The sequence below is a fragment of the Chiloscyllium plagiosum genome, unplaced genomic scaffold, assembly GCF_037043375.1.
Source record: "Chiloscyllium plagiosum isolate Xiang-an unplaced genomic scaffold, Cpla_swu_hap1 HiC_scaffold_27, whole genome shotgun sequence".
Lineage (NCBI taxonomy): Eukaryota > Metazoa > Chordata > Chondrichthyes > Orectolobiformes > Hemiscylliidae > Chiloscyllium > Chiloscyllium plagiosum.
The window spans coordinates 89,929,710-89,955,621 of record NW_028270165.1 but is presented as its reverse complement, the minus strand read 5'-3'; the positions used below and the strand labels follow the sequence as shown (position 1 = coordinate 89,955,621).

General features: G+C 47.0%; 3 protein-coding genes across 4 annotated transcripts in view; 2 read left to right on the top strand and 1 right to left on the bottom strand.

Annotated features, from left to right (window-relative positions):
• LOC148144967 (uncharacterized) overlaps nucleotides 1-13,114 on the bottom strand; it is a 136,223-nt gene extending 123,109 nt beyond the window's left edge. The window contains exon 1 of the mRNA XM_087975635.1: nucleotides 12,798-13,114. The gene's annotated coding sequence lies outside the window, so the exon portion shown is untranslated. The remainder of the gene's footprint in view (nucleotides 1-12,797) is intronic.
• The window catches only part of LOC148144966 (uncharacterized), a 33,679-nt gene extending 13,753 nt beyond the window's left edge, over nucleotides 1-19,926 (top strand). The window contains exon 2 of the mRNA XM_087975449.1: nucleotides 18,358-19,926. Coding sequence (XP_087831575.1) covers nucleotides 18,358-19,310 — 953 coding nt within the window. The 3' untranslated portion in view covers nucleotides 19,311-19,926. The remainder of the gene's footprint in view (nucleotides 1-18,357) is intronic.
• Nucleotides 1-25,912, top strand: part of LOC148144965 (uncharacterized) — a 104,458-nt gene that overhangs the window by 58,015 nt on the left and 20,531 nt on the right. Inside the window, exon 1 of one of the 2 annotated variants that reach the window (XM_087975562.1) lies at nucleotides 25,179-25,447. The exons of the other annotated variant lie outside the window; for it this stretch is intronic. The gene's annotated coding sequence lies outside the window, so the exon portion shown is untranslated. Of the gene's footprint in view, nucleotides 1-25,178; nucleotides 25,448-25,912 lie in introns of those variants that run through there. 2 annotated transcript variants of the gene reach the window in all.

Genomic DNA, 25,912 nt, shown 5'->3' with positions numbered 1-25,912 from the left:
CGACTGTCAATTGTACACGTGTGCACAGTGCTACATGCGCCGGGATGGGGAAAAATATGACATATCGTTCATACCGCCTAATTGCACCCTGGTGGTAAATGCCCAAGTCAAGACGTGTTTGTGGGACCGACGCACCCAGACATGCGGGACAACGGGGACTCATTGGAGCGTCACAGCTCGGGGGGAAGATCTGTGGCTGCGCAATGCCACCGATATTCGGAATCGTCATCGATTCATGTGGTTAATAATGGTACTGCCCTCGATGAACGCCCCGTCTGAGGCGTTATTAAACCCCACGCGGGGCGGGCCAGCACCGAAGAGGGGTGCCACGGGGGGCGTGCGGTCGCATCGAACACAGTTGGCCCCTATTATGTCAACTTGTCAACAGATGGCCCGGGCGGTACTGCACACTGATGTTCATTGGCGGGTACAGTTGCCCCTCATACCCGAGTGTCATACCAAGAGGCGGCGACGAGCGTGGTACGACACCCTGCTGGGAGGCGCAGGAACTGTTATGGGTATCTCGAATGCCATTGACTCTGAGGTGACCCGTACTAAATTATCTAACACGGGACAGGCCACCTCACAAGGACTACATACTATTGGAAGGTGGATGCCATCCGTAATGATGACTCAAGGAGAGACAGCTGAAATAATGATACGATCTCTGCAATGGGAACTGGATGTCTGGGGCGCCACTCAGGAACTGTTTGAGAACATTACGGCTCAGTTAAATTGGACTGCCTGTCATATTCAAATGTTGCATGCTCAAATACAGAAAGAACGCTTTTTGCGTGTGGTAACATCCCCCAATGTACAAGCGTGGAGGGGACTATGGAATGTATCTGAGAAATTGTGGATGATAACCCATCCAGAGCGAACATGGTGTAACGCAACTATGTGTAACGGATACTTTGTTACCATGAATGTAACCCACACTGTTACGGTCTGTCGATATTATGTATTACCAGTGATTACATCTTCTGGATATTATTTTCTGAAGACAAGGGGACAGTGGTTTAGTCCAGATACCAATATTACCTATGATCTGTCCGCTTGTGAACAGACTGATCAGGGGAAAACTTGCCTACTGATGGACAGGTATCGGGACCCTTGCTTGACTAAGGGAACGGCCCTGTGCGAATGGACTGTTGAGACTCCAAGGGACATGATGTGGCAGATTGGGCCACACACGCTCTGTGTGGCTACCAATAATCCACATCCTATGCTTCCCTCAGCACCGTTCTCGGGATGCCTCTCAAATGTCTATCAGTGGCACTGGCAGAATCACACCTATTTGTTGACCACTTATAGCAGTGCTCGCCACTTTACCAAGGTGCAGTGGAAAGTGCTGAGGAATCCCTGGAACATTTCCCTGGATCGGTTTAAGCGGGCATTGGACCGATCCGAGGAGCTTAAGCAGATATTACGAAAGCATCAAATCAATGTCACCAAGGTTACGGTGTCTACCTTTATACATGGACAGGAGGTAGTACATGCTGCCCGTGTAGTGGACGTGGAGTCAGCTCATCATTGGTGGGACATATTGAGTGGTATGTCCTCCACTGCGGGGACATTCCTGTTCCCACCCTAGTCGATCCTGGTAGCGGTCCTGGTGATTTTAACATGCTGTAATGTCCTGACTTGCTTGTATATTTGGCGTGTACATAGGCGCTTGTTAGAAAGAATACATATGGGCATAATGTAACATGTATTGGGTCAAGCAGTGGAATGTGGTGTAAAATTATGTCCCAATACATGTGTGAATCATTATGCAACACATGTATTGGGCCAAGCAGTGGAATGTGGTGAAAGGGTTAAAATTGTGTCCCAATACATGTGTGAATCTAACCGAAAATGGAAGGTGTCGCTTGGTCCCGTGTGAATCTTGTTATACACCTTCCCGTGTGAATCTTCTTATCTGTATGTAACCAGAATGGAATGTGTTTTTTAGCCTTGCTCTGCTGTTCACATGAATGTTTATATCTGGAAAAGGGTATATCAGCTGGAGAAGTCTCCAGTTCGGTAGAGTCTGCTCCGGGGTTACGTTTAACCGCCGAGCGTGGGTTGTTGGCAACCGCTCTACGAGAACTGACGGCTCCCAGTTTTGGTAACATGTAGAGTGAGTATAAGCCAGACCCGTTGTAAGTACGAGACTGGTTGTGGGGACACTGCGGGGAATAAAACACTTATATTCTAGCAGACTCGCCTCTTGGCTGTTTGTTCTGTGTCAGACTACTTTCCTGCGAGCCTGGTCCTTGACCTTGAGAATTTTTTAAAAACATGGGGTCCTGATGTCTTTTGAACAGCTGCGTCAGAAATTTGGATTACCTAATGGAGACCTCTTTCGATACTTTCAAATTCGAGATTATATACAGAAGAAGACTACGTTATTAGATAGTCTTTATAAATCAGACAGAGAATGTAGTGTCCTTCGACCAGTGGGGGTATCTTCCGCCAGTACTATTTATCATTTACTACATGATGAAGTATCGGGAGATATGGATAATCTGCTTAAAACATGGGATCAGGATTTGGAAACATGGAATGATATTTGGGAAAATGCTAGAAGAATTATTATTTGTAACAGAACCCAGGCTATCCAGCTGAAGATACTTCATAGGGCCCATATAGCACCGGTTCGACTGGCAAAATTTAAGGCAGGAGCATCTCCAATGTGTCCTAAATGCAAAATAGAGGTGGGCACTCTTATACATTGCCTATGGACCTGTCATAAGATCCGTAGATATTGGACTAAAGTAGCAAGTACCCTGATAGAAATTTTAGGAATGGAAATTAAAGTGGACCCTGTATCTCTCCTTTTGGGCTTTTCGAACTTTCCCTCCCTGGACACTATTTTCTATTCTTTCTTTCTGTGCAAGGAAAAACTGGGTGGCTGAGGGCCCCCCTGGATGTTCAAATTGACACAGATTAATTATGGAATGTATTCCCCTTGACTTCCTCACAAATATGGTGCAGCGAAAGACCGAATTATTTTATAAAATATGGCAGCCCTTCTTGAGTTACATAAATACAGATATTTCGGCTATCCTAACAAGGGCTTTTATTTAATTGAGATTACAAACCTGGCTGGGCCGGGGCCCCTCGGGAGAGGAATCCCGCACGAATACGGGTTTTATTACATCTGATGTTAACACATTGCGAGCATATAGAGACTTAAATATACACTCTGGTTAGTTGTAGGTTAGATTCGTTGACAGTTGAGTTTTGTTTTTTTTCTGTTTCGGGTTTTTTATCTTTTCTTTCTTGTTAAACTTTGGCTATTGTATATTTGAGTTAATTGTATATCAATGTTTATATCTGAGAGTTTTGTTTATTTTTGTAAACTTGTAAAAATGTTAAATTTCTAATAAAAATATCGATATAAAAAAAAGCTGCTCATTTCTTTCCGCCTCCTTCACTAAGTTTAGAACACAGAACAATACAACGCAGAACAGGCCCTTCGGCCCTTGATGTTGCGCCGACCTGTGAACTATTCTCAACTCATTCTCTGACACTATCCCAACAACAACCATGCGTTATCTAAGAATTGTTTAAATCTCCCTAATGTGGCTGAGTTGACTAACTTAGCAGGTAGGGCATTCCACGCCCTTACCACTCTCTGCATAAAGAACTTGCCTCTGACACCTGTCTTTAATCTATCACCCCTCAATTTGTAGTTATGCCCCCTAATACAAGCTGACTTCACCATTCTAGGAAAAATTCTTTCACTGTCTACCCTATCTAATACTCTGATCATCTTATATGTCTCTATCAATCCCCCCTTAGCCGCCTTCTTTCCAATGAGAACAGACCCAAGTCTCTCAGCCTTTCCTCACAAGACCCTCCCTCCAGACCAGGCAACATCCTGGTAAATTTCTTCTGCACCTTTTCCAATGCTTCCCACATCCTTCCTGAAATATGGGGACCAGAACTATACATAATATTCCAAGTGTGGCTGCACCAGCGTTTTGTATAGTTGCAGCATGATATTGCGGTTCCGGAACTCAATCCCTCTACGAATGAAACCTAACACCCCGTATGCCTTCTTAACAGCACTATCCACCTGAGTGGCAACTTTCAGGGATCTATGCACATGGACTCCAAGATCATTGCCTTCCTGTTATTCTTCTCAAAGTGAATCACCTCACATTTAGCTGCATTGAACTCCATTTGCCACCTCTCAGTCCAATTCTGCAGTTTATCCAAGTCCCCCTGCAACCTATAACATTCTTCCAAACTGTCCACGGCTCCACCGACTTTAGTATCGTCTGCAAATTTACTAATTCATCCACCTATGCCTGTGTCTAAGTCATTTAAAAAATGACAAACCGCAGTAGTCTGAAAACTGATCCTTGTGGCACACCACTAGTAACCGGACTCCAGGCTGAATATTTTCCATAAACCACCACTCGCTGCCTTCTTTCAGAAAGCTAGTTTGTAATCCAAACTGCTAAATCACCCTCAATCCAATGCCTCTGCATTTTCTCCAATAGCTTACCATGTGGAACTTTATCAAAGGCTTTACTGAGGTCCATGTACACCACGTCAACTGCCCTACCCTCATCTACATGCTTGGTCACCTTCTCAAAAAACTCAATGAGGTTTATGAGACACGATCTGCCCTTGATGAAACAGTGTTGACTATCGGAAATCAAATTGTTGCTTGCTAGATGATTATAAATCCTATCTCTAATGTTCCTTTCCAAAAGCTTTCCTTCAACAGACGTAAGGCTCACTGGTCTATAATTACCTGGGTCATCTCTGCTGCCCATCTTGAACAAGGACACAACATTTGCAATCCTCCACTCTGGTACTAAATCGGTAGACAATGACAACTCAAATATCAAAGCCAAAGGCTCTGCCCTCTCCTCCCTAGCTTTCCAGAGAATCCTTGGATAAATCCCATCCGGCCCAGGGCACTTGTCTCCTTTCACTCCTTTTCTAGAATTGATAACACCTGTGTGCCACTAACCTCAATCCTTTCGAGTCTCATATCTCGTACCTCATTCTTCTCCTCTACAATATTCTCCTTTTCCTGAGTGAAGACCGATGAGAGATATTCATTAATACCTCTCCAATCTCCACAGGGCCCACACTCAACTTCCACTTCTATCTTTGACTGGCCCTATTCCTACCCTAATCATCCTTTTATTCCTCACATACCTGTAGAAAGCTTTAGGGTTCTCCTTTATGTGTTAAAGACTGCTCATGTCCTCTCTTTGCTCTTAACTCTCTCTTTAAACCCTTCCGAGCTGATCTGTAACTCTCCATCGCCTCATCTGAACCATCTTGCCTCATCAACACATGAGCCTCCTTCTTCTTTGTTACAAGAGATGCAATTTCTGTTGTAAACCACGGTTCCCTTACCTTATTACTTCCTTCCCTCCTGACAGGGACATACCTATCAAGGACACACTTTATCTGTTCCTTAAACCAGCTCCACATTTCAATTGTCCCCATCCCCTGCATTTTGCTACCCTATTCTATGCATCCTAAGTCTTGCCTAATTGCATTATAATTGCCCTTTCCCCATCGATAACTCTTAACCTGTGGCATGTTCCTATCCCTTTAAATTGCTATATGAAACCTAACTGAATTATCGTCACTCTCTCCAAAGTGTTCACCTTCCACTAAATCAAACATCTGGCCTGATTCATTACCAAGCACCAGATCCAGTGTGACCTCCCCTTTTGTCGGCCCTTCGACATACTGTGTCAGAAAGCCCCTCCTGCACATACTGGGGAAGTTAAAGTCCCCCATAATGACCACCCTGTTCCTTTCACTCCTACCCAGAATAATTTTGCTAATCCTCTCTTCCACCTCCCTGGAACTCTGCGGAGGCCTAAAAAAAACTCCAAGCAGTGTGACCTCTCCGCTCCAGTTTCAAACCTCAGCCCACATTACCTCAGTTGATGAGGACTCATCAAAAGTTCTGTCAGCCACCGTTATAATATCCTTGACCAACAAGTCCACGTCTCTCCCTCTTTTACCGCCTTGGCTGTTCTTAATGAAAGATCAAAACCCTGGAACCTGCAACATCCATTCCTCACCCTGCTCTCTCCATGTCTCCGAAATGGCCACAACATCCAAGTCCCAGGTACCTATCCGTGTTGCAAGCTCCCCTACCTTATTGCGGATACTCTGGCGTTGAAATAGAAACACTTCAAACCACTTCGCTGTCTGCCAGCACATTCCTGTGACCCTGAAATCATGTCCCTGTCCTTCCTACTCTCATCCTACTGTGCATTGCAGCTACACCCCCGGTTCCCATCCCCCTGCTGAGCTACTTTAAACCCACTCGAATAGCTCCAGCAAATTTCCCACCCAGGATATTAGTACTCCTCTGGTTAAAGTGAAGACTGTCCTGTTTGTACAAGTCCCACCTTTCCCAGAATGAGCACCAATTATCCAAAAGCCTGAAACCCTCCCTCCTGCACCATCCTTGCAGCCACGTGTTCAGCTGATATCTCTCCCTATTCCTTGCTATCACGTGGCACGGGTAACAAACCAGAGATAACCACTCTGTTTGTTCGAGCCCTCAGCTTCCACCCTAGCTCCCTGAAATACTGCCTTACAACCCTATTCCTTTTTTTTCGTGGTTAGCACTGCTGCCTCACAGCGCCAGAGCCCCAGGTTCAATTCCCCACCCACGTCTGCGCGGGTATCCTCCCACAGTCCAAAGATGCGCGGGTTAGGGTGAATTGGCCAAGCTAAATTGCCCCATAGTGTTAGATGACGGGGAATGCGGAAGGTGGACCATCAGGTTCTGAAGTTGCTGCTGCTCCTCCTCTGCAAATACAGATAGAGCTTCACCTCAGACTGCAACTTCCTTCTTTCATTCTGGGGTTAAATTGTTAACTTGCAGCAACTGAAAAGAAAGCGAGTGAATCCAGGGAAGGGACAGAGTCGGGAAACGTTGGTCCAGGTCTGTGTCTCAATTGGCAAACACACGGCAAATGCAGTCCCACAGTGTGAAGTTTAGACTGGATTACATTAATGTGGAAACAGGCCCTTCGGCCCTACAAGTCTACACCGCCCCGCCGAAACGCAACCCACCCATACCCCTACATTTACCCCTTACCTAACACTACAGTCAATTTAGCATGGCCAACTCACCTGACCTGCACATCTTTGGACTGTGGGAGGAAACCAGAGCACCCGGAGGAAACCCACGCAGACACGGGGAGAACGTGCAAACTCTACATACTCAGTCGCCTGAGGCGGGAATTGAACCCAGGCGATTCAATTCCCGGTTATAACCGGTTATAGCCTTGGTTATGAAAAAATAACTGCTGAAAGGAGGTGCGTTGTTTAAATGGCGATATATTGGGATGTGAAGAAAGTCGGGACTGCAGATCCTGGAGATGAGAGTCGAAAAGTGTGGCAGTGGAAAAGTACAGGAGGTCAGACAGCATCCGTGGAGCAGGAGAATCAACGTTTCAGGCACGAGCCCTTCCTCAGGAATGATATGTGGATGTAAAAAGTGGCCTCAGCGTCCTTCCACACCAGTCACTGCCAGTTGTCAGACGGATGCAGCAAGCAATCAGCAAGGCAAGAGGTATATGAGCAAGAGGAATTGATTTCAGAAGTCGGGATGTCTTCCTGCAGTTCGGGGGTCATTGAATATATTCAAGGCTGAGTTCATCTGATTTTAGAACAACCATGAAGTGGATGTTTATGGGGGAAGGCAAGTAAAATGGTTTTAAGACCAGTACAGAACAGTTACAGAGTCATACAGCACAGAACAGACCCTTCAGCCCAACGAGCTCTGATCTCCAGCATCTGCAGTCCTCACATTCTCCCCTAATTAAGTCTTCCCCTCTGGGAAAATAATTCTTCCCATCCACCCCTGTTTACACCCCTCATGGTTTTTAGGCCTCAATCAGGACCCCCCCTCAACCTCCTTATTTCCAATGAAAATAATCCGAATCTACTCAACCTCTCCTCATAGCTAGCGCTCTCCATAACAGGCAACATCCTGGTGAACCTCCTCTGCACTCTCTCCAAAATTATCCACATCCTTTTGGAAATCTGGCGACCGGAATTGTACACAGTATTCCAAATGCTGCCGAACCAAAATCTTATATAACTTTAACATGACCTGCCAGCTCTTTTACTCAATCCGTCAGATGATGGAACGCGTGTTGTATGCTGCCTTGACCACTCTACTGACAGTCATTGCCACCTTCAGTGAACTATAGACCCGAACACCCAGATCTCTCTGTACATCAATTTCCCCCAGGACCTTTCCATTTACTGTATAGCTCGCTCTTGAATTGCATCTTCCAAAATGCATCACCTCGCATTTGTCTGGATTGAACTCCATCTGCCATTTCTCTTCCCAACTCTCCGATCTATATTCTGCTGTATCGTCTGACAGTCCCCTTCACTATCTGATATTCCATCAATCTGAAATTTGCTAATGAGGCACCCAATACCTTCACCTTTCAACCTCCTGTGCTCCAGTGAAAAAAGTCCCAGCCTACCCACCAATAGGTGTGAATTCTGTCTGGGTCCCAATGTCGAGTCAGCCTGACATTTTTGATATAAAACCTCTGCATTTAAATTACGTTCTTGAGAAAGTCACTGAAAACAGGTTCTGGGATTAACATACCAAAGAACAGAACCCCATTCTAAAAGATGGAAGATTTAATCTAAATTGTTTAATGTATCACATCTCCATGAACTGGACTCCGTTGGTTATAAATAGTCTAATCATGATCTTATTCTCCACAACCACCTGAAGCAGCAGCAGCACTTCAGAGCGCCAGAGATTCGGGTTCAATTCCCACCTCGGGCAACTGTCAGTGTGGAGTTTGCACATTCTCCCCGTGTCTGCTTGGGTTTCCTCCCACAGTCCAAAGATGTGCAGGTTAGATGAAGTGGCCACGCTAATTTGCCTGTAGTGTTAGGTGAAGGAGTAAATGTTGGGGAATGGGTCCGGGTGGGTGGCTCTTCTAAGGGTTGGTTTGGGCTGAAGGGCTTGTTTCCACACTAAGTAATAAAATAAATCTAATCACTCCGAAAGCTAGGGCTTCCAAACAAACCACGTTATGGCAGCAGCAGGAGGTTTGGATTATATTCACTAAAAACAGTTAAGCAGTTAGATAACACGTTCGAGTGGGAAGTGTGTATAACATGTTCGCACAACTCCGATACTCAATGCTATGAGCAATGAAGGAAAGCAAACCAAACGCCGCCTTCACTAATCTGTCCACCTGAGACTCTAGCATTCCAAAGTCTCTTTATTCTACAACACTCCCCTAACTGTGTCAGTCCTGCCTGGATTGCTTAACCAAAATGCAAACTTCTGATTTCTCGAAATTAAACTGCAACTGACACTCCTCGGCTCATCAGTCGATCCCATAGATTCTAATTTATAGTGAACTCTTTCCTCTCTTATTCCCTGGAAGCTGAAAATCTCCATCCCACACTCACTCCCTCCATTTTCACTTTGCTTATAGCGGAAGAATATAACTGAGAAACTTATCAGCCACGATAGAATGGAATGAGCAGACCTGGTGGCCTAATTTCTGCTCCTATGTCTTGTGGTCTCTTGCAGTCCTGGACACCGTGAGAGAGAATTGGGACCAGCATTGAACCGATCATGACTGGATATGGATCTACCTGCATCTAGGTAGATGGGCTGGGACTTTTTCACTGGCATATAGGAGGTGGAGATGTGACCTTATCAAGGTTTTTAAAATCATGAGGGGAGAGATGAGGTGAACGACGGGTGTCCTTCCCTGAGGGTTGGGGTTTCAAGATTAGGGAGCAAATTTTGATGGTGACAGGAGAAAGAGATTTTAAAAAGACTTGAAGGGCACAATTTGTTTTCTACAGAGTGGGTCACATGTGGACTAAATGTCTAGAGGAAGTGGTGGATGCAGGTACAGTAACGACGTTTAAAAGACATTTGGATAAGTTCATGAATAGGAAAGGTTTGGAGGGATATGGGCCAAAACACTGGCAGGTGGGACTGGTTTAGTTTGAGAACAGCATGGACTAGTTGGACTGAAGGAGCTGTTTCTGTGCTGCATGGCTCTGTAACTTGGTTCTATACTAGTCTTAAAACCATTTTCTTGCCTTCCCCATAAACATTCACATAAAAATCAGATGAACTCAGCCTTGAATATATTCAATGACCCCCTAACTGCAAGAAGACATCCCCACTTCTGAACTTAATTCCTCTTGCTAATACACCACTTGCCTTGCTCATTGCCTGCTGCACCTGTCTGACAACTGGCACAGAAGGACACTGATGCCCCTCTGAACACCCACGCATCATTCCTGATGAAGGGTTCATGCCCAAACGTTCGACTGTCCTACTGCTCGGATGCTGCTTGACCCGCTGTGCTTTGCCAATTGTGGTCTTCTCTACATCGGGGAGACCGAGTGTAAACTTGGGGAACGGTTTGCTGAGCATCACAGCCGGGTCCGCAGAGGCTGAGCTGACTTCCCAATCTCCACCCATTTTAATGCCCCTTCCCACTCCCCTTCTGACATGACTATCTTTGGCTTCCTCAATTGCCACAACAAATCAAACCACAAAATGGAGGAACAAAACCTCATCTTCTGACTGAGCAGTCCACAGCCCTGAGGACTCAACACTGAGTTCTCCAATTTCAAATAATCTCCCATCCCATCCCCCAACACACTTCCCAGCCCCTTCCACTCTTCCCTGCCAACTAGATTCCTTCCTCCCAGTCACCAATTAGGTCGTACCAGGTTATGGGATAAGGCAGGAACAGAATACTGATTGAGGATGATCAGCCATTATCACAATGAATGGTGGTGCTGGCTCGAAGGGCAGAATAGCCTACTCCTGCACCTATTGTCTATTGTACACTCGACCTGTCTCTACCTATCCCCACTTCAATACCCTGCCCCCAGCACATCTTTGTTCCACAGCTCTCCCTATATCCACCCCCAATCCTGAACAAGGGTTACACTTCTCCACCTTCTGATACTGCGTAGTTTGCCGAGTTCTTTCAGTCTCCTGCCTGTCTATTTTGCTAATTGAGAACAAAGGCCTGGACTAACTTTTCCAGACTCTGTCCCCTCACTGGATTCACTCCCATTCCTTTCAGTTGCTCCAAGTCAACAACTGAACCTCAGAATGAAACGTAAATGGAAATGGGGGTGAGAAAAGAGAGTGGGTACTATCAGATGTTGGACAGAGGAAAGAAGTTGCAGTCTGAGGTGAAGCTCAATCTTCATTCAGAGAGAGGAGGAGCAGGAGCTTCAGAACCTCATGGTCCAACTTCCACATTCACCAATAGGGGAGCTCCGAAAGGCAGGAGGACCATTCTCCCTCCGGTCCTCCTTATTTGTCCATCAAGGGAGGTCTCGCCCCTTTTGTGCTGACAGCAAGGAACATGCCCAATGTTTTGGTGACACCGGCAAACATGTGCCCTGCTTGTTGACACTGAGGAGTGTACACAATATGCACGGTAGCAATGCTGGTGTTATTGACAGATTTTAAGTTTCCAAATGCCTATCGGCTAACAAAAAGGGTACAGCCGTTCTGCCTGACTGCTCAGACAGAAGATGAGGTTTTTTCCCCCCTGTGGCTCGATATTTGATTGCTTTTGCATTTGTGTAGCTGCTCAATGTTTAAGTCTTTTCCTCAGTGTTGGGGTGAGATTCACAACTAGAGGGCATAGGTTTAGGGTGAGACCACAAAGGTAACTGAGGGGCAACGTTTCCATGCAGAGGGTGGTGCAAGTATGGAATGAGCTGCCAGAGGAAGTAGTGGAAGCCGGTATAATTACAGCATTTGAAAGGTATCTGGCTGGGTATCTGAATAGGAAGGGTTTAGAGGGATATGAGTCAAGTGCTGGCAAAGGGGACTAGATTAATTTAGGATATCTGGTTGGCATGGACAGGTTGGACCGAATGGGTCTGTTTCCGTGCTGTACATCTCTATGACTCTGAATAATAAAAAGTCTACTTTTCCAAATAACAAACTATATCCATGTTAACAAGGCTCAGTGCACCACATGCTTTACTAACCATTCTCAACAGGTCCTGCCCCTTCAATGACTGAGGAACATGTACATGCTGGTGCATAGTATCCTTCACTAGTATTTACACACTACCCTCAGCAATTGCACAAGTAACAGCAAAGGGCAAACAGCACAAGGATTAAACACACAGTGAGGGGGAAACAGCACAAGGATTAAACACACAGTGAGGGGGAAACAGCACAAGGATTAAACACACAGTGAGGGGCAAACAGCACAAGGATTAAACACACAGTGAGGGGCAAACAGCACAAGGATTAAAACACACAGTGAGGGGCAAACAGCACAAGGATTAAAACACACAGTGAGGGGCAAACAGCACAAGGATTAAAACACACAGTGAGGGGCAAACAGCACAAGGATTAAAACACACAGTGAGGGGCAAACAGCACAAGGATTAAAACACACAGTGAGGGGCAAACAGCACAAGGATTAAAACACACAGTGAGGGGCAAACAGCACAAGGATTAAACACACAGTGAGGGGCAAACAGCACAAGGATTAAACACACAGTGAGGGGGAAACAGCACAAGGATTAAACACACAGTGAGGGGCAAACAGCACAAGGATTAAACACACAGTGAGGGGCAAACAGCACAAGGATTAAACACACAGTGAGGGGCAAACAGCACAAGGATTAAAACACACAGTGAGGGGGCAAACAGCACAAGCGCCAGTAAAAGCCGATGGAAAGTGAGTGTAAAATGTCACTATGACAGGACAGGCCCCACATTCCTTCCCCTCCGTCCCCCCCACAACCTGCCTCACCTTTCACGTCCCGGGCCCAGTACCTTCCAGGTGGCCCCATAGTTGACACAGGGGCCGCCCCACGACCAGTAGAACTCCACCACCCCGGCGGCCGACGAGTTCCCAAGCAGGCCCTTAACCCCATCCGCCTCCAGAATGCTCACCGGCTCCTGGCTGCTGTACAGCCGGCCGGTGTGGCCGTGACACAGCAGCTGCGCCAGGAAGGCGGCGGCGGCCAGTGACGGGTGTCTGCCCCGGGCCGCGCGGCGCCATTTTCCTAACGGCCGCCCTCCCGCCGCTTCCTCGCTCGAGCGACTTCTCCTCCCAACCGCCTTCGGCCCCGCGTGACGTCTGCACGGGGGATGGGCGGGGCCGGGGGGACGGGCCGGGCCGGGGGATGGGCGGGGCCGGGCCGGGGGTAGGCGGGGCGGGGCCGGGGGATGGGCGGGGCCGGGGCAGGTGAGCCTCACCGTCACCAAGCAACAGCCACCTCGCGCTACAACTGCTCATTCACAAAAACAAACTCTCCTGTCTCTTGAGAACGATAGAAAGGGACAAGGTGAGTAAATGTACCAACAATCAAAACTGGATTCTGAAGGTCACAAAACTTGAAACTAAAAACGATGTTTCTGAATGGTGTGCATTGTAACAAAATTGACTGCACACATTGAAGAGAATAATTATGATCTGAGACTCCTTACAGAGGCATGGCTTCAGGATGACAAGGATTGGATCCTGAATATCGAGGTAGTCGTCAAATGGGAAGCTAGGTGAAGGTAGAGGCTTGACGCTGCTCATCAAAGCACTAATCACAGGTGTCAGCTTGGATTCAGGTCCTGATTTCTCTGTCCTCTGGGATGTCCCTGTTCTCACAGAGTCAGATATTGGTCTATTCTCTGCTCTGCTAGATTTCTGCTGAAGCCTTGACCCCACACCCCTACACCTTCTGGAACAATAAAACATTCAATTATTCAAGACCCAAGCCACAATCTCCCAGCCTGTCAACCATCCCCAGACACAGAGAGTAGTCCTAGCGGGGAATCAAACAAGAAAAACAGAACAAAATTAGAAATAAATAAATGCTCATGCTTAATGTTTGTTCATGGGGAAGTAAACCAGAAATAGGGCTCTCCCACGATTCTTATAGTGCCGCTCTTGAGGCATTCTCTCACCCTAACATCTAATTATTCATACCCAGCTATGATTTATAACAATATTTACACCAGCAGAATTAAAGCATCTGTTGTCGAGTAGACATCGGGATATACAGCATGAAATAGACTTTTCTCTGTCTCATTCACACACATACACATCCATGGGGGTGAATTTGTATTTGCAGATACATTCTATTTTTCTCAAAAAATGCATAATGTACAGGCAGTCAATCCATGTAATATTTTGTAAATTCCACGTTGGAAATAGAACCAGTCTGATTGGGATACAGACAGATTCTGACTTCACACCTTTAATGCGTTGTCAGAGCTGAGATGTCACCTTTTGTTATAAAACCTTGAGTCATTTCAAGAAGATGTCTTTCAGGAAATTCCGCGATTTACAAATGAATGATACAAGCAGCCCATACTAAAAGATGAAAGACTTAACAATCCAGGGTTTTTCAATATATCATTTCAGTGCACTGTAATGTTTTTCCATCCATTCTGTGCCTTATGATTTTATTCTCCACTATCACGTGATGAAGGAGCCATGCTCCGAGTGCTAGTCATAGAGATGTACAGCATGGAAACAAACCTTTCATCCAACCCACCCATGCCGACCAGATATCCCAACCCAATCTAATCCCCTCTGGCAGCACCCAGCCCATATCCCTCCAAACCCTTCCTATTCATATACCCAACCAAACGCCTCTTAAACATTGCAATTGTACCCACCACTTCCTCTGGCAGTTCATTCTATACCTGCACAACCCTCTGCATGAAAAGTTGTCCCTTAGGCCCCTTTTAAATCTTTCCCTTCTCACCTTAAACCTATGCCTTCTAGTTTTTGACTCCCCCACCCTGGGGGGAAAAGACTTAGGCTATTTGCCCTGTCTATGCCCCTCACGATTTTATAAACCTCTCTAAGGTCACCCCTCAGGCACTGATGCTCCAGGGGTAAAATAAATGCCCCAGCCCCTCTCTGTCTGTGTAACTGGTTAAAGCTCCTTCCCATTGTCAGTTCACTGGGACACATACACTCATTCTGTGTAACCAGATAAAGCTCCGTTCACTGGTGTGTTCCTCTCTGAGTGCTTCTCTGCTCACATTGATGTCCAGTTCCTTTTGAAGCAGGTCGAATTTCTGTTTCCAGATTCAACCCCCCCCCCCCAATGATATTGAGTGACCCTGTCAGATCTTGTTTTGGAATTTCTTCCAAGATTTCTGTCTGCAGATCTGATATCCTGTTAGCAAAGTTGAAACAAGTCATCACTGTCTGTACCGAATAGAAATTCTGATTATATTGTATGTGTCTGTGTGTTTAAAGTACTAACCCAGTAACATGCAAACGGTACTATTGATTTAAAATACACAGGAGACGTGAGGAGGGAGGTGTCAGGTCCTGGCACACTCTGAACCCTAAGAGGGTGTTCCAAAACATTTCAAAATGAGGTGGATGGCCATAGAGCTGTACAGCACAGAAACAGTCCATCTCGTCCATGCTGAATAGATATCCGAAATTAATCTATCCTATTTACCAGCACTTGCCCATATTCCTCTAAACTCTGCCTATTCACATATCCATCCAGCTGCCTTTTAAAAATTGTATTTGTGCCAACTTCCACCACTTCCTCTAGCAGCTCATTGCACACACGCACCACCCTCTATGTGAAAAAGTACAAATCTCTGCCTTCCTCATCCCCCGTTTTACCTGTACCGATACCTTCGGGGATCTCTGAACTTGGACAGCAAGGACCCTTTGTTCCTCTGCACTCTGTAGGGATCTACTATTTATTGCTTACTTCCTTCCCTTATTAAATTTCCCAAACTGCCTGCAGATTAAATTCCATAGTTCTGCCCCATTTACTAGCTGATAGATATCAGAGTGTAGCCGGAGACCATCCTCCTCCCTATGAACAATACCACCTTTCCAGCATTTACTCCTGGACAGAGGGGGCAGCACTGTCTCCAGCTCAGCAGTGTGTTTGTTAGCTAATCAGCATGTTCAACTATATTAATGAAAAGTACCTCACGCTAGCTATACAATAAACCATGATGTTAGTTCCCATTATCTCTTTAGTTGCGCCCTTATAGTTTTTCCTACATTCTACTTAATGTTATTCTAATGTCACGGTTAGAGATTTAGTGTCAGCTTTTGGAACAATGGTCTTGCATTCCAGACCCTACTTAATATTTTCCTAATGTCATGATTAGATATTTATTATCAATAGTCTCAAGCAGGCTGAGGAGAAAGTGAGGTCTGCAGATGCTGGAGATCAAAGTTGAAACTTTATTGCTGGAACAGCACAGCAGGTCAGGCAGCATCCAGGGAACAGGAGATTCGACGTGGCCTGTGCCCGGAACGTCGAATCTCCTGTTCCCTGGATGCTGCCTGACCTGCTGTGCTGTTCCAGCAATAAAGTTTCAAGCAGGCTGACTCTACTAATTATTAATTAGATATTTAATGTCATGTCCCAAATATTTATTGTCCCAATCCTGTCAATCATATTTAGCAGGTGAGGCTAACTTTACTGACTGTTATCTAATCTTGCCATAGTGACCTTTCAGCCTCAACCTTACTCTGGTAATTCGTGTAAGAGCTTTCCACTATCCTTTGCAACAAACCGGCAGTGGTCTCCATGCTCTAACCCTTCCCATGCTTTCATGTTCTTTATTTTCCATACTATCTAAAAATAGGCTCAGAGTTGTCGAGCACAGAAACAAACCCTTCGGTCCACACCGACCAGATGTCCTAAATTAATCTAATGACCCATTTCCCAGCATTTGCCCCCGACCCCTCTGAATCTTTTCTATTCATATCCGCATCCAGATGCATTTTAAAAAATGTAATTGTACCAGCCTCCACCACTTCCTCTGGCAGCTCATTCCATATACATACCATCCTCTGTGCAAAAAGATTGCCCCTTAGGACACTCAGAAATCTTTCCCCTCTCACCCTAAATCTATGCCCTCCAGTTCTGGTCTCGGCGTCTTGCCCCCACAACAAGGGAAAAAAAAACATTAAAAAATTGAGCAGCCAGACAAAATGCAAAAGGAATAAAATACCGAGCCATAGGGGGGACAAAAATTGTGGCTCTATATTTTTTCCCCTGTGGGCATTTGGACACTTAAAATCTGTCAGTAACACCATCCCCGTAGAGCATACTGCGCATGTTTGCCGGTGTCAGCAACGCAGTGCGCATGCTGGCCAGTGTCAGCAAAACACTGGGCATGCTCATCGCAAAACGCAAAAAAGGCGCGAGACATTCTTTTGATTGACCAATAGGCAGCATTGGAGGACTGGAAGGAGACTGGTCCTCCTGCCAATCAGAGCCAGTCCATTGTCTGAATGCGGAAGTTGGACCATGAATTTCTCAAGCTGCGACTCCTGATCCTCTCTCTCTGAGTAAAGATTGAGCTTTACCCCGACTGCAGATTCCTTCCTGTGTCCCAGATATGTGAGTACGGCACTCTCTTATCTCGCTCCCTTTTCCATCTTTTTTCATTCTGTGATTCAATTGTTGACTTTCAGCAGCTGAAAGGAAAGAGAGTGAATTCGGAAGGGACAGACTCCGGAAACATTGATCCAAGTCTGTATCTCAATTGGCAAAATAGTTCGGCAGGAGGCATCAGATGGTGGAGAAGTCGACGTATCGGGTGTATCGGGGGCTGGGTGCAGAAGCTGCAGATAAAAGGGGGTGGTGGTGAAGTAGGGATAGGTCGAGACAGTTAGAGGGTACCACCTGGTTGGTCAATGGGAGGAATGAGTCTGGTTGGTGGCAGGGAGGAGTCATGTCTTGACATTTTTTTTGCTTTTCCGTCCCTGTAAGATCCTGATGAGGAGAATTAGAGTGGAGTGAGAACAGAAGGGGAGAGAGAGTGGGATGGTGCTTTCAATTTTGTGATATAACAAAATAAAAGAATATTCTGCAAAAAGTAGAATTGCTTGTTCAGAATTTCTACCCTGCACTGGCAGTGATGAGCTTTGTAATCTATTCTGACAGAGTTTTTGAAGATTTGAAGAGGAAAATTTCAAAATCAACAGATGAAGGGCTTATGCCCGAAATATTGACCCTCCTGCTCCTCGGATGCTGCCTGACCTGCTGTGCTTTTCCAGTGCCACATTTTTCAACTAACTCTCCAGCATCTCCGGTCCTCACTTTGATGTCAATGTCTGACGGTCGCTCAATCCACTGGGGCCAGCAAACATTTTCGACCGTGATTTCTGTGAGAGGGATCAAAGCTTTTTGGTTCCTGTTTGAGTATGTTTTCAGCATCAGGTGGGACTGGACGAGAGACCCCACTGTTGCAGCGCACTGTGCGTGGAGACTGAAACCGTGATACGGCCTGGAAAAGGGATTTCACGGCAGGGAGGGCTCTACACGTGTTTGTGTGCAGCTGAAGCTGTGGCCATGGAGAAACCTGAGGAATCCCGCCCGTGGAGAAACCGTGGAAGTGTGGCGACTGTGGGAAAGGCTTCCGTTTCCCGTCTGCCCTGGAGACTCATCGGCGCAGTCACACCGGGGAGAGGCCATTCCCCTGCACCGACTGCGGGAAGGCCTTCAGACATTCCTCCCACCTGCTGGCCCACCAGCAGGACCACACTGGGGAAAGGCCTTTCTGCTGTCCCGAGTGTGGGAAGGCCTTCGTGTTTTTCTCTGCCCTGTTGGCCCACCAGCGGGTCCACACAGGTGAGAGGCCGTTCAGATGCCCTGAGTGTGGGAAGGCCTTCAGCTATTCCTCCACCCTGCTGAGCCACCAGCGTGTCCACACGGGGGAAAAGCCCTTCAGCTGCCCCGAGTGTGGGAAGGCCTTCAGCGATTCCTCCACTCTGCGGAGTCACCGGCATGTCCACACAGGACAGAGGCCCTTCAGCTGCCCTGATTGCGGGAAGGCCTTTAGCCACATCTCCTCCCTGATGAGGCACCAGCAGATCCACACAGGGGAGAGGCCCTTCAACTGCCCCGAGTGTGGGAAGGCCTTTACCCAGGCCACCACCCTGCTGACCCACCAGCGTGTCCACACGGGGGAGAGGCCCTTCAGCTGCCCCAAGTGTGGGAAGGCCTTCAGCAGTTCCTCCACCCTGCTGACCCACCAGCATGTCCACACGGGGGAGAGGCCATTCACCTGCTCTCAGTGTGGGAAGGGCTTTACCTGCTCCTCCAACCTGCGGAGCCACCAGCGGGTCCACACGGGGGAGAGGCCCTTCAGCTGCCCAGAGTGTGGGAAGGCTTTCAGCACATCCTCCACCCTGCTGAGGCACCAGCGGATACACACAGGGGAGAGGCCGTTCACCTGCTCTCAGTGCGGGAAGGGCTTCACCTACTCCTCCCACCTGCGGAAACACCAGCGAGTTCACATGCCATCGCAGGGGGATTGAAGGAGTGACGGCCAAGGGCCATTATCGATTGGACTATCAGCCCGGTTCCGGGGACTCCCGGGTTCGAATCCCGCCACGACAGATGGCAGAATTGGTATTCTGTCAGAAATGTGGAGTTCGGAATCTAACGATGAGACCGTTTCAGGGAGGGGGTTGGGGGAGGCGGGGGTGGAGAAAGCCCCCATCTCTCTCCCTTGTTAGGGAAGGGAACCGCAATTGTGGGAAAGGATTCACTCAGTCGTTCCAGCTGCACCCTTTACCTAGTCTGGCCTACACTTGACTCCAGACCGACAGCAGTCTGGTTGACTCTACACTGCCCTCCCCCCACTGGCAAATGAGCGGGGAGAAACTTAGTTGGACACAGGGTAAGGGTTGAAATTGCTGAGTGAGGCAATACTTCCTCCGGGTTACGGCTGTACCAAGGATCCGATTACAAAGGGACAACTTGGTGCTGCCCAATAGTAAAGACAGTGAGGGGGGTGGGACAGGGGAGGTGTGGTGTGTGCACTTTCACCTTGACATGTTCAAAAAGCAACTACTTTTTCTCTGCCTTTTTGCTGGGGGGATCTGAAGTTGTACCAAAGTTTGGGTTGCAATAAAGGTTACCTGAACTTAACACCGGGCTCAGACTTTCATTGAAAGCTTTGAGCTCCAAGAGTAGTTTTAAAGCTGCTCATTTCTTTCCACCTCCTGCACTAAGTTTAGAACATAGAACATAGAAGAATCCAGCGCAGAACAGGCCCTCGATGTTGCGCTGACCTGTGAACTATTCTCAGCTTGTCCCCCTACACTATCTGAAAAACAACCATGCACTTATCTAAGGAATGTTTAAATCTCCCTAATGTGGCTGAGTTGACTACCTTAGCAGGTAGGGCATTCACGTCCTTACCGCTCTCTGCAAAAAGAACTTGCCTCTGACATCTGTCTTTAATCTATCACCCCTCAATTTGTAGTTATGCCCTCTCGTACAAGCTGACGTCACCATCTTTGGAAAGAGTCTTTCACTGTCTACCATATCTAATCCTCTGATCATCTTGTATGTCTCTATCAAATCCCCCCTTAAGCCGCCTTCTTTCCAATGAGAAAAGACCCAAGTCTATCAGCCTTTCCTCATAAGACCGTCCCCCCCCCCCCAGACCAGGCAACATCCTGGTAAATCTGCTCTTCACCTTTTCCAATGCTTCCACATCCTTTCTGTAATGGGGCGACCAGAACTGTACACAATATTCCAAGGGTGGCTGCACCAGTGTTTTGTATAGTTGCAGTGTGATATTGCGGTTCCGGAATTCCGTCCCTCTACCAATGAAACCGAATACACCGTGTGCCTTCTTACCAGCACTATCCACCTGGGTTGCAACTTTCAGGGAGTTACGCACATGCACTGCAAGATCCCTCTGCACATCCACACTACCAAGAATCTTTCCATTGGCCAACTACTCTGCCATCCTGTTATTCTTCCCAAAGTGCATCACCTCACATTTAGCTTCATTGAACTCCATTTTCCACCTCTCAGCCCAATTCTGCAGTTTATCCAAATTTCCCCCTGCAACCTATAACATTCTTCCAAACTGTCCAATACTCCACCGACTTTAGTGTCATCTGCAAATTTACTAATCTGTCCACCTATGCCTGCGTCTAAGTCAGTTATAAAAATGACAAACAGCAGTGGTCTCAAAACATCCTTGTGGACTCCAGACTGAATCAACCACCACTCGCTGCCTTCTTCCAGTTTCTAATCCAAGCTGCTAAATCACCCTCAATTCCATGCCTCTGCATTTTCTCCATCAGCCTACCATGTGGAACCTTATCAAAGGCTTTACTGAAGTCCAGGTATACCATGTGGAACCTCATCAAAGGCTTTACTGAAGTCCAAGTATACCATGTCAACTGTCCTTTCCTCGTCTACATGCTTGGTCACCTTCTCAAAAAACTCAGAGGTATGTGAGACATGACCTGCCCTTGATGAAACCATGTTGACTTATCTGAAATTAAATTGTTGCTTCCTTGATGATTATAAATCTTATCTCTTATAATCCTTTCCTACAATAGAAGTAAGGCTCACTGGTCTATAATTACCTGGGTCATCTCTGCTGCCCTTTTGAATAAGGGCAGAACATTTGCAATCCTACAGTCCTCAGGTACTAAACTCGTAGACAATGATGACTCAAATATCAATGCCCAAGGCTCTGCTATCTCCTCCCTCGCTTCCCAGAGAATCCTCGGATAAATCCCATCCAGCCCAGGAGACTTGTCCACTTTCACTCCTTCTTGAATTGATAACACCTGTGTGTAACTGACCTCGATCCTTTCGAGTCTAATATCTCGTACCTTATTCTTTTCCTGAGTGAACACTGATGAGAAATTTCATTTAGCACCTCTCCGATCTCTACAATCTCCACACTCAACTTCCCACTTCTGTCTTTGACTGGCCCTATTCCTACCCTAATCATCCTTTTATTCCTCACATACCTTTAGAAAGCTTTAGGGTTCTCATTTAGCAAATAGAATAAAGACTGCTTCGGTCCTCTCTTTGCTCTTCTTAACTCTCTCTTTCAATCCTTCCTCGATGATCTGTAATTCTCTATCACCTCATCTGTACCATATTGCCTCATCAATACATAAGCCTCATGGAACAGCATCATAAGACACCGAACTTATATCAAAAGATCAGTGTCATGCAACTGATAGAATATATTGAACAAACTTAGATAGTCTTCATTGCTTAGAATGGGTGCGGGCTTTGGTTCATTAATATGTAACAATGTTCTTGAGATGACTTAAGGTTTTATTTAAAAAAAAAAGACATCTCCGCTCAGACAATGCATTAAAGGTGAGATTTGTGTCTGTCAGTATTCCAATCTTGAATCAGACTGGTTCTGTTTCCAAAGTCAGAATTTGTAAAATATTACATGCATTGACTGCCTGCAGATTGTGTGCTTTTTGAACAAAATTGAATGTATCTGCAAATATAATTCTGCCAATACAATTTCACCCCATAGAATAGTGTGTGTGCACGAGAGAATGAGTGTGTGTGCACGGGAGGCTGCTGAGCCAGGTGAGGGCCCATGGTGTTCGAGGTGAGCAACTGGTATGGATTGAGGATTGGCTGTCTGACAGAAGGCAGAGAGTTGGGATAAAAGGTTCTTTTTTGGAATGGCAGCCGGTGACAAGCGGTGTCCTGCAGGGTTCAGTGTTGGGGCCGCAGCTGTTCACATTATATATTAATGAGCTGGATGAAGGGACTGGGGGCATTCTTGCGAAGTTTGCCGATGATATAAAGTTAGGTGGACAGGCAGGTAGTACTGAGGAAGTGGGGAGGCTGCAGAAGGATCTAGCCAGTTTGGAGGAGTGGTCAAGGAAATGGATGATGGAATTCAATGTGAGCAAATGCGAGGTCTTGCACTTTGGAAAAAAGAATAGAAGCATGGACTACTTTCTAAACAGTAAGAAAATTCGTAAAGCCAAAGTACAGAGGGATCTGGGAGTGCTAGTTGAGGATTCTCTAAAGGTAAACATGCAGGTTGAGACCGTGATTAAGAAAGCGAATGCAATGTTGTCAATTATCTCAAGAGGGTTGGAACATAAAAGCACTGTTGTGCTACTGAGACTTTATAAAGCTCTGGTTAGGCCCCATTTGGAGTACTGTGTCCAGTTTTGGTCCCCACACCTCAGGAAGGACATACTGGCACTGGAGCGTGTCCAGCGGAGAGTCACACGGATGATCCCTGGAATGGTCGGTCTAACATATGAGGAACGGCTGAGGATCCTGGGATTGTATTCATTGGAGTTTAGAAGGTTAAGGGGAGATCTAATAGAAACTTACAAGATAATACATGGCTTGGAGAGGGAGGACGCTAGAAATTGTTTCCATTGGGCGAGGAGACTAGGACCCGTGGACACAGCCTTAGAATTAGAGGGGGTAAATTCAGAACAGAAATGCGGAGACATTTCTTCAGCCAGAGAGTGGTGGGCCTGTGGAATTCATTGCCACAGAGTGCAGGGAGGCTGGGACACTAAATGTCTTCAAGGCAGAAATTGATAAATTCTTGATGTCACAAGGAATTAAGAGCTACGGGGAGAATGCGGGTAAGTGGAGTTGAAATGTCCATCAGCCATGATTGAATGGTGGAGTGGACTCGATGGGCCGAATGGCGTTACTTCCGCTCCTATGTCTTATGGTCTCATAGACAGACATGGGGGGGGCGGGGGGGCAGAGGTGGGGGGTGTTTAGATACATAGTTCCTTGGAAGTTTCATCACTGCTCGACAGGGTGGTTAAGATGGCATTTCGCAACATTGCCTTCATTGTTCACCCCATTGAGTATAGGGGTTGGGACATCATGTTGAGGTTGTACAGGATGTTGGTGAGGTCACTTTCACAGTACTGAGTACAGTTCTGGTGGCCCTGTAATAGGAAGAATACTATTAGAGAGGGTTTGATAAAGATTTACCAGGATGTTGTCAGGACTGGAGGGTTTGAGTTATAAGGAGAGGCTGGGACTTTATTCACTGGAGCACAGGAAGTTAGGGGGGGTGACCTCATTGAGATTGATAAAATTATGAGGAGTGGGAGGTAAGGTGAATAGCAAATGGCTCTTGCTTAGCGTAGGGGAACTCAAAACTCGGGGGCTTTTTTTTAATGTGAGGAGAGAGATTTAAAAGGAACGGGAGGGGCAACATTTTGAAAGAGGGTGATTTGCATGTGGAATGAACTTACTGAGGATGTGGTAGATGCAGGTACAGTAACAACATTGAAACAGCATTTTGATGGGTAGATGAATAGAAAGGTTAGAGGGATTATGGGCCAAATGCAGGAAAGTGGGACTGGTTTAGTTTGGAATCCTGGTCGGCATGGACGAATTGGACCGAAGGGTCTGTTTCTGTGCTGCATACCTTTATTGAAACCAGTAGAATTCTGAAAGGGGATTGACAGGATAGATGTAGATAAAATGCTCCTTTGTGCAGAGGGTCATAGAATTCTGACAATGTGGAAGCAGGCCATTCAACCCATCTATTTCACTCTGGCCCTCTGAACAGTATCCCAGCAATATCCAATCCCTTACTCCATATTTCCACCCTAACCTGTACATCCTTGGTCACTATGGGTAACTTAGCACGGCCAATCCTCCCTAACCTGTACATCCCTGGTCACTATGGGTAACTTAGCACGGTCAATCCTCCCTAATCTACTCCAGAATCTATAAATTACCTTCTCAAGAATGTAATTTAAATGCAGAGCTTTTCTAAGAAAAATGTCAGTCTGACTCAACATTGGGACACAGAGAATTCACACCTATTGTCTCTACTTATAAATAGAGCAACATCTCTTCGAAATGTAGATTCATTTAGATATAACTGCGTCACTTTACATGTGAAGATATCCCTTTGAATGTGCCCACATCCCTTTGAAATATAATCTCTTCCATTTAAACCTCTTTATTTGCAGAAATACCCTTTAAAATGTCCACGTCCCTTTAAAATGCAGATTGCCCCCTTTCGATATGACGCCGTTCCGTTAGATGTGGGAATATCTGTTTAAATTGAGCTGTGAGCTTTCCCAATGTAGACAGGGCTCCTGGAAACGTGGCAGTGTCCCCCCTGCAGCTGCAGAGCGAGACAGGAGAGTTTGTTTTTGTGAATGAGCAGTTGTAGCGCGAGGTGGCTGTTGCTGGGTGACGGTGAGGCTCCCCCGGCCCGGCCCCACCCACCCCCGGCCCGGCCCCGCCCGGCCCCACCCACCCCCGGCCCGGCCCCACCCACCCCCGGCCCGGCCCCGCCCATCCCCGGCCCCGCCCATCCCCCGTGCAGACGTCTCGCGGGGCCGAAGGCGGTTGGGAGGAGAAGTCGCTCGAGCGAGGAAGCGGCGGGAGGGCGGCCGTTAGGAAAATGGCGCCGCGCGGCCCGGGGCAGACACCCGTCACTGGCCGCCGCCGCCTTCCTGGCGCAGCTGCTGTGTCACGGCCACGCCGGCCGGCTGTACAGCAGCCAGGAGCCGGTGAGCATTCTGGAGGCGGATGGGGTTAAGGGCCTGCTTGGGAACTCGTCGGCCGCCGGGGTGGTGGAGTTCTACTGGTCGTGGGGCGGCCCCTGTGTCAACTATGGGGCCACCTGGAAGGTACTGGGCCCGGGACGTGAAAGGTGAGGCAGGTTGTGGGGGGGACGGAGGGGAAGGAATGTGGGGCCTGTCCTGTCATAGTGACATTTTACACTCACTTTCCATCGGCTTTTACTGGCGCTTGTGCTGTTACCCCCTCACTGTGTGTTTAATCCTTGTACTGTTTGCCCCTCACTGTGTGTTTAATCCTTGTGCTGTTTCCCCCTCAGTGTGTGTTTAATCCTTGTGCTGTTTACCCCTCACTGTGTGTTTAATCCTTGTGCCGTTTGCCCCTCACTGTGTGTTTAATCCTTGTGCTGTTTACCCCTCACTGTGTGTTTAATCCTTGTGCCGTTTGCCCCTCACTGTGTGTTTAATCCTTGTGCTGTTTACCCCCTCACTGTGTGTTTAATCCTTGTGCTGTTTGCCCCTCAATGTGTGTTTAATCCTTGTGCTGTTTGCACCTCACTGTTTGGTTCAATGCTTGTGCTGTTTGCCATTGCTGATGG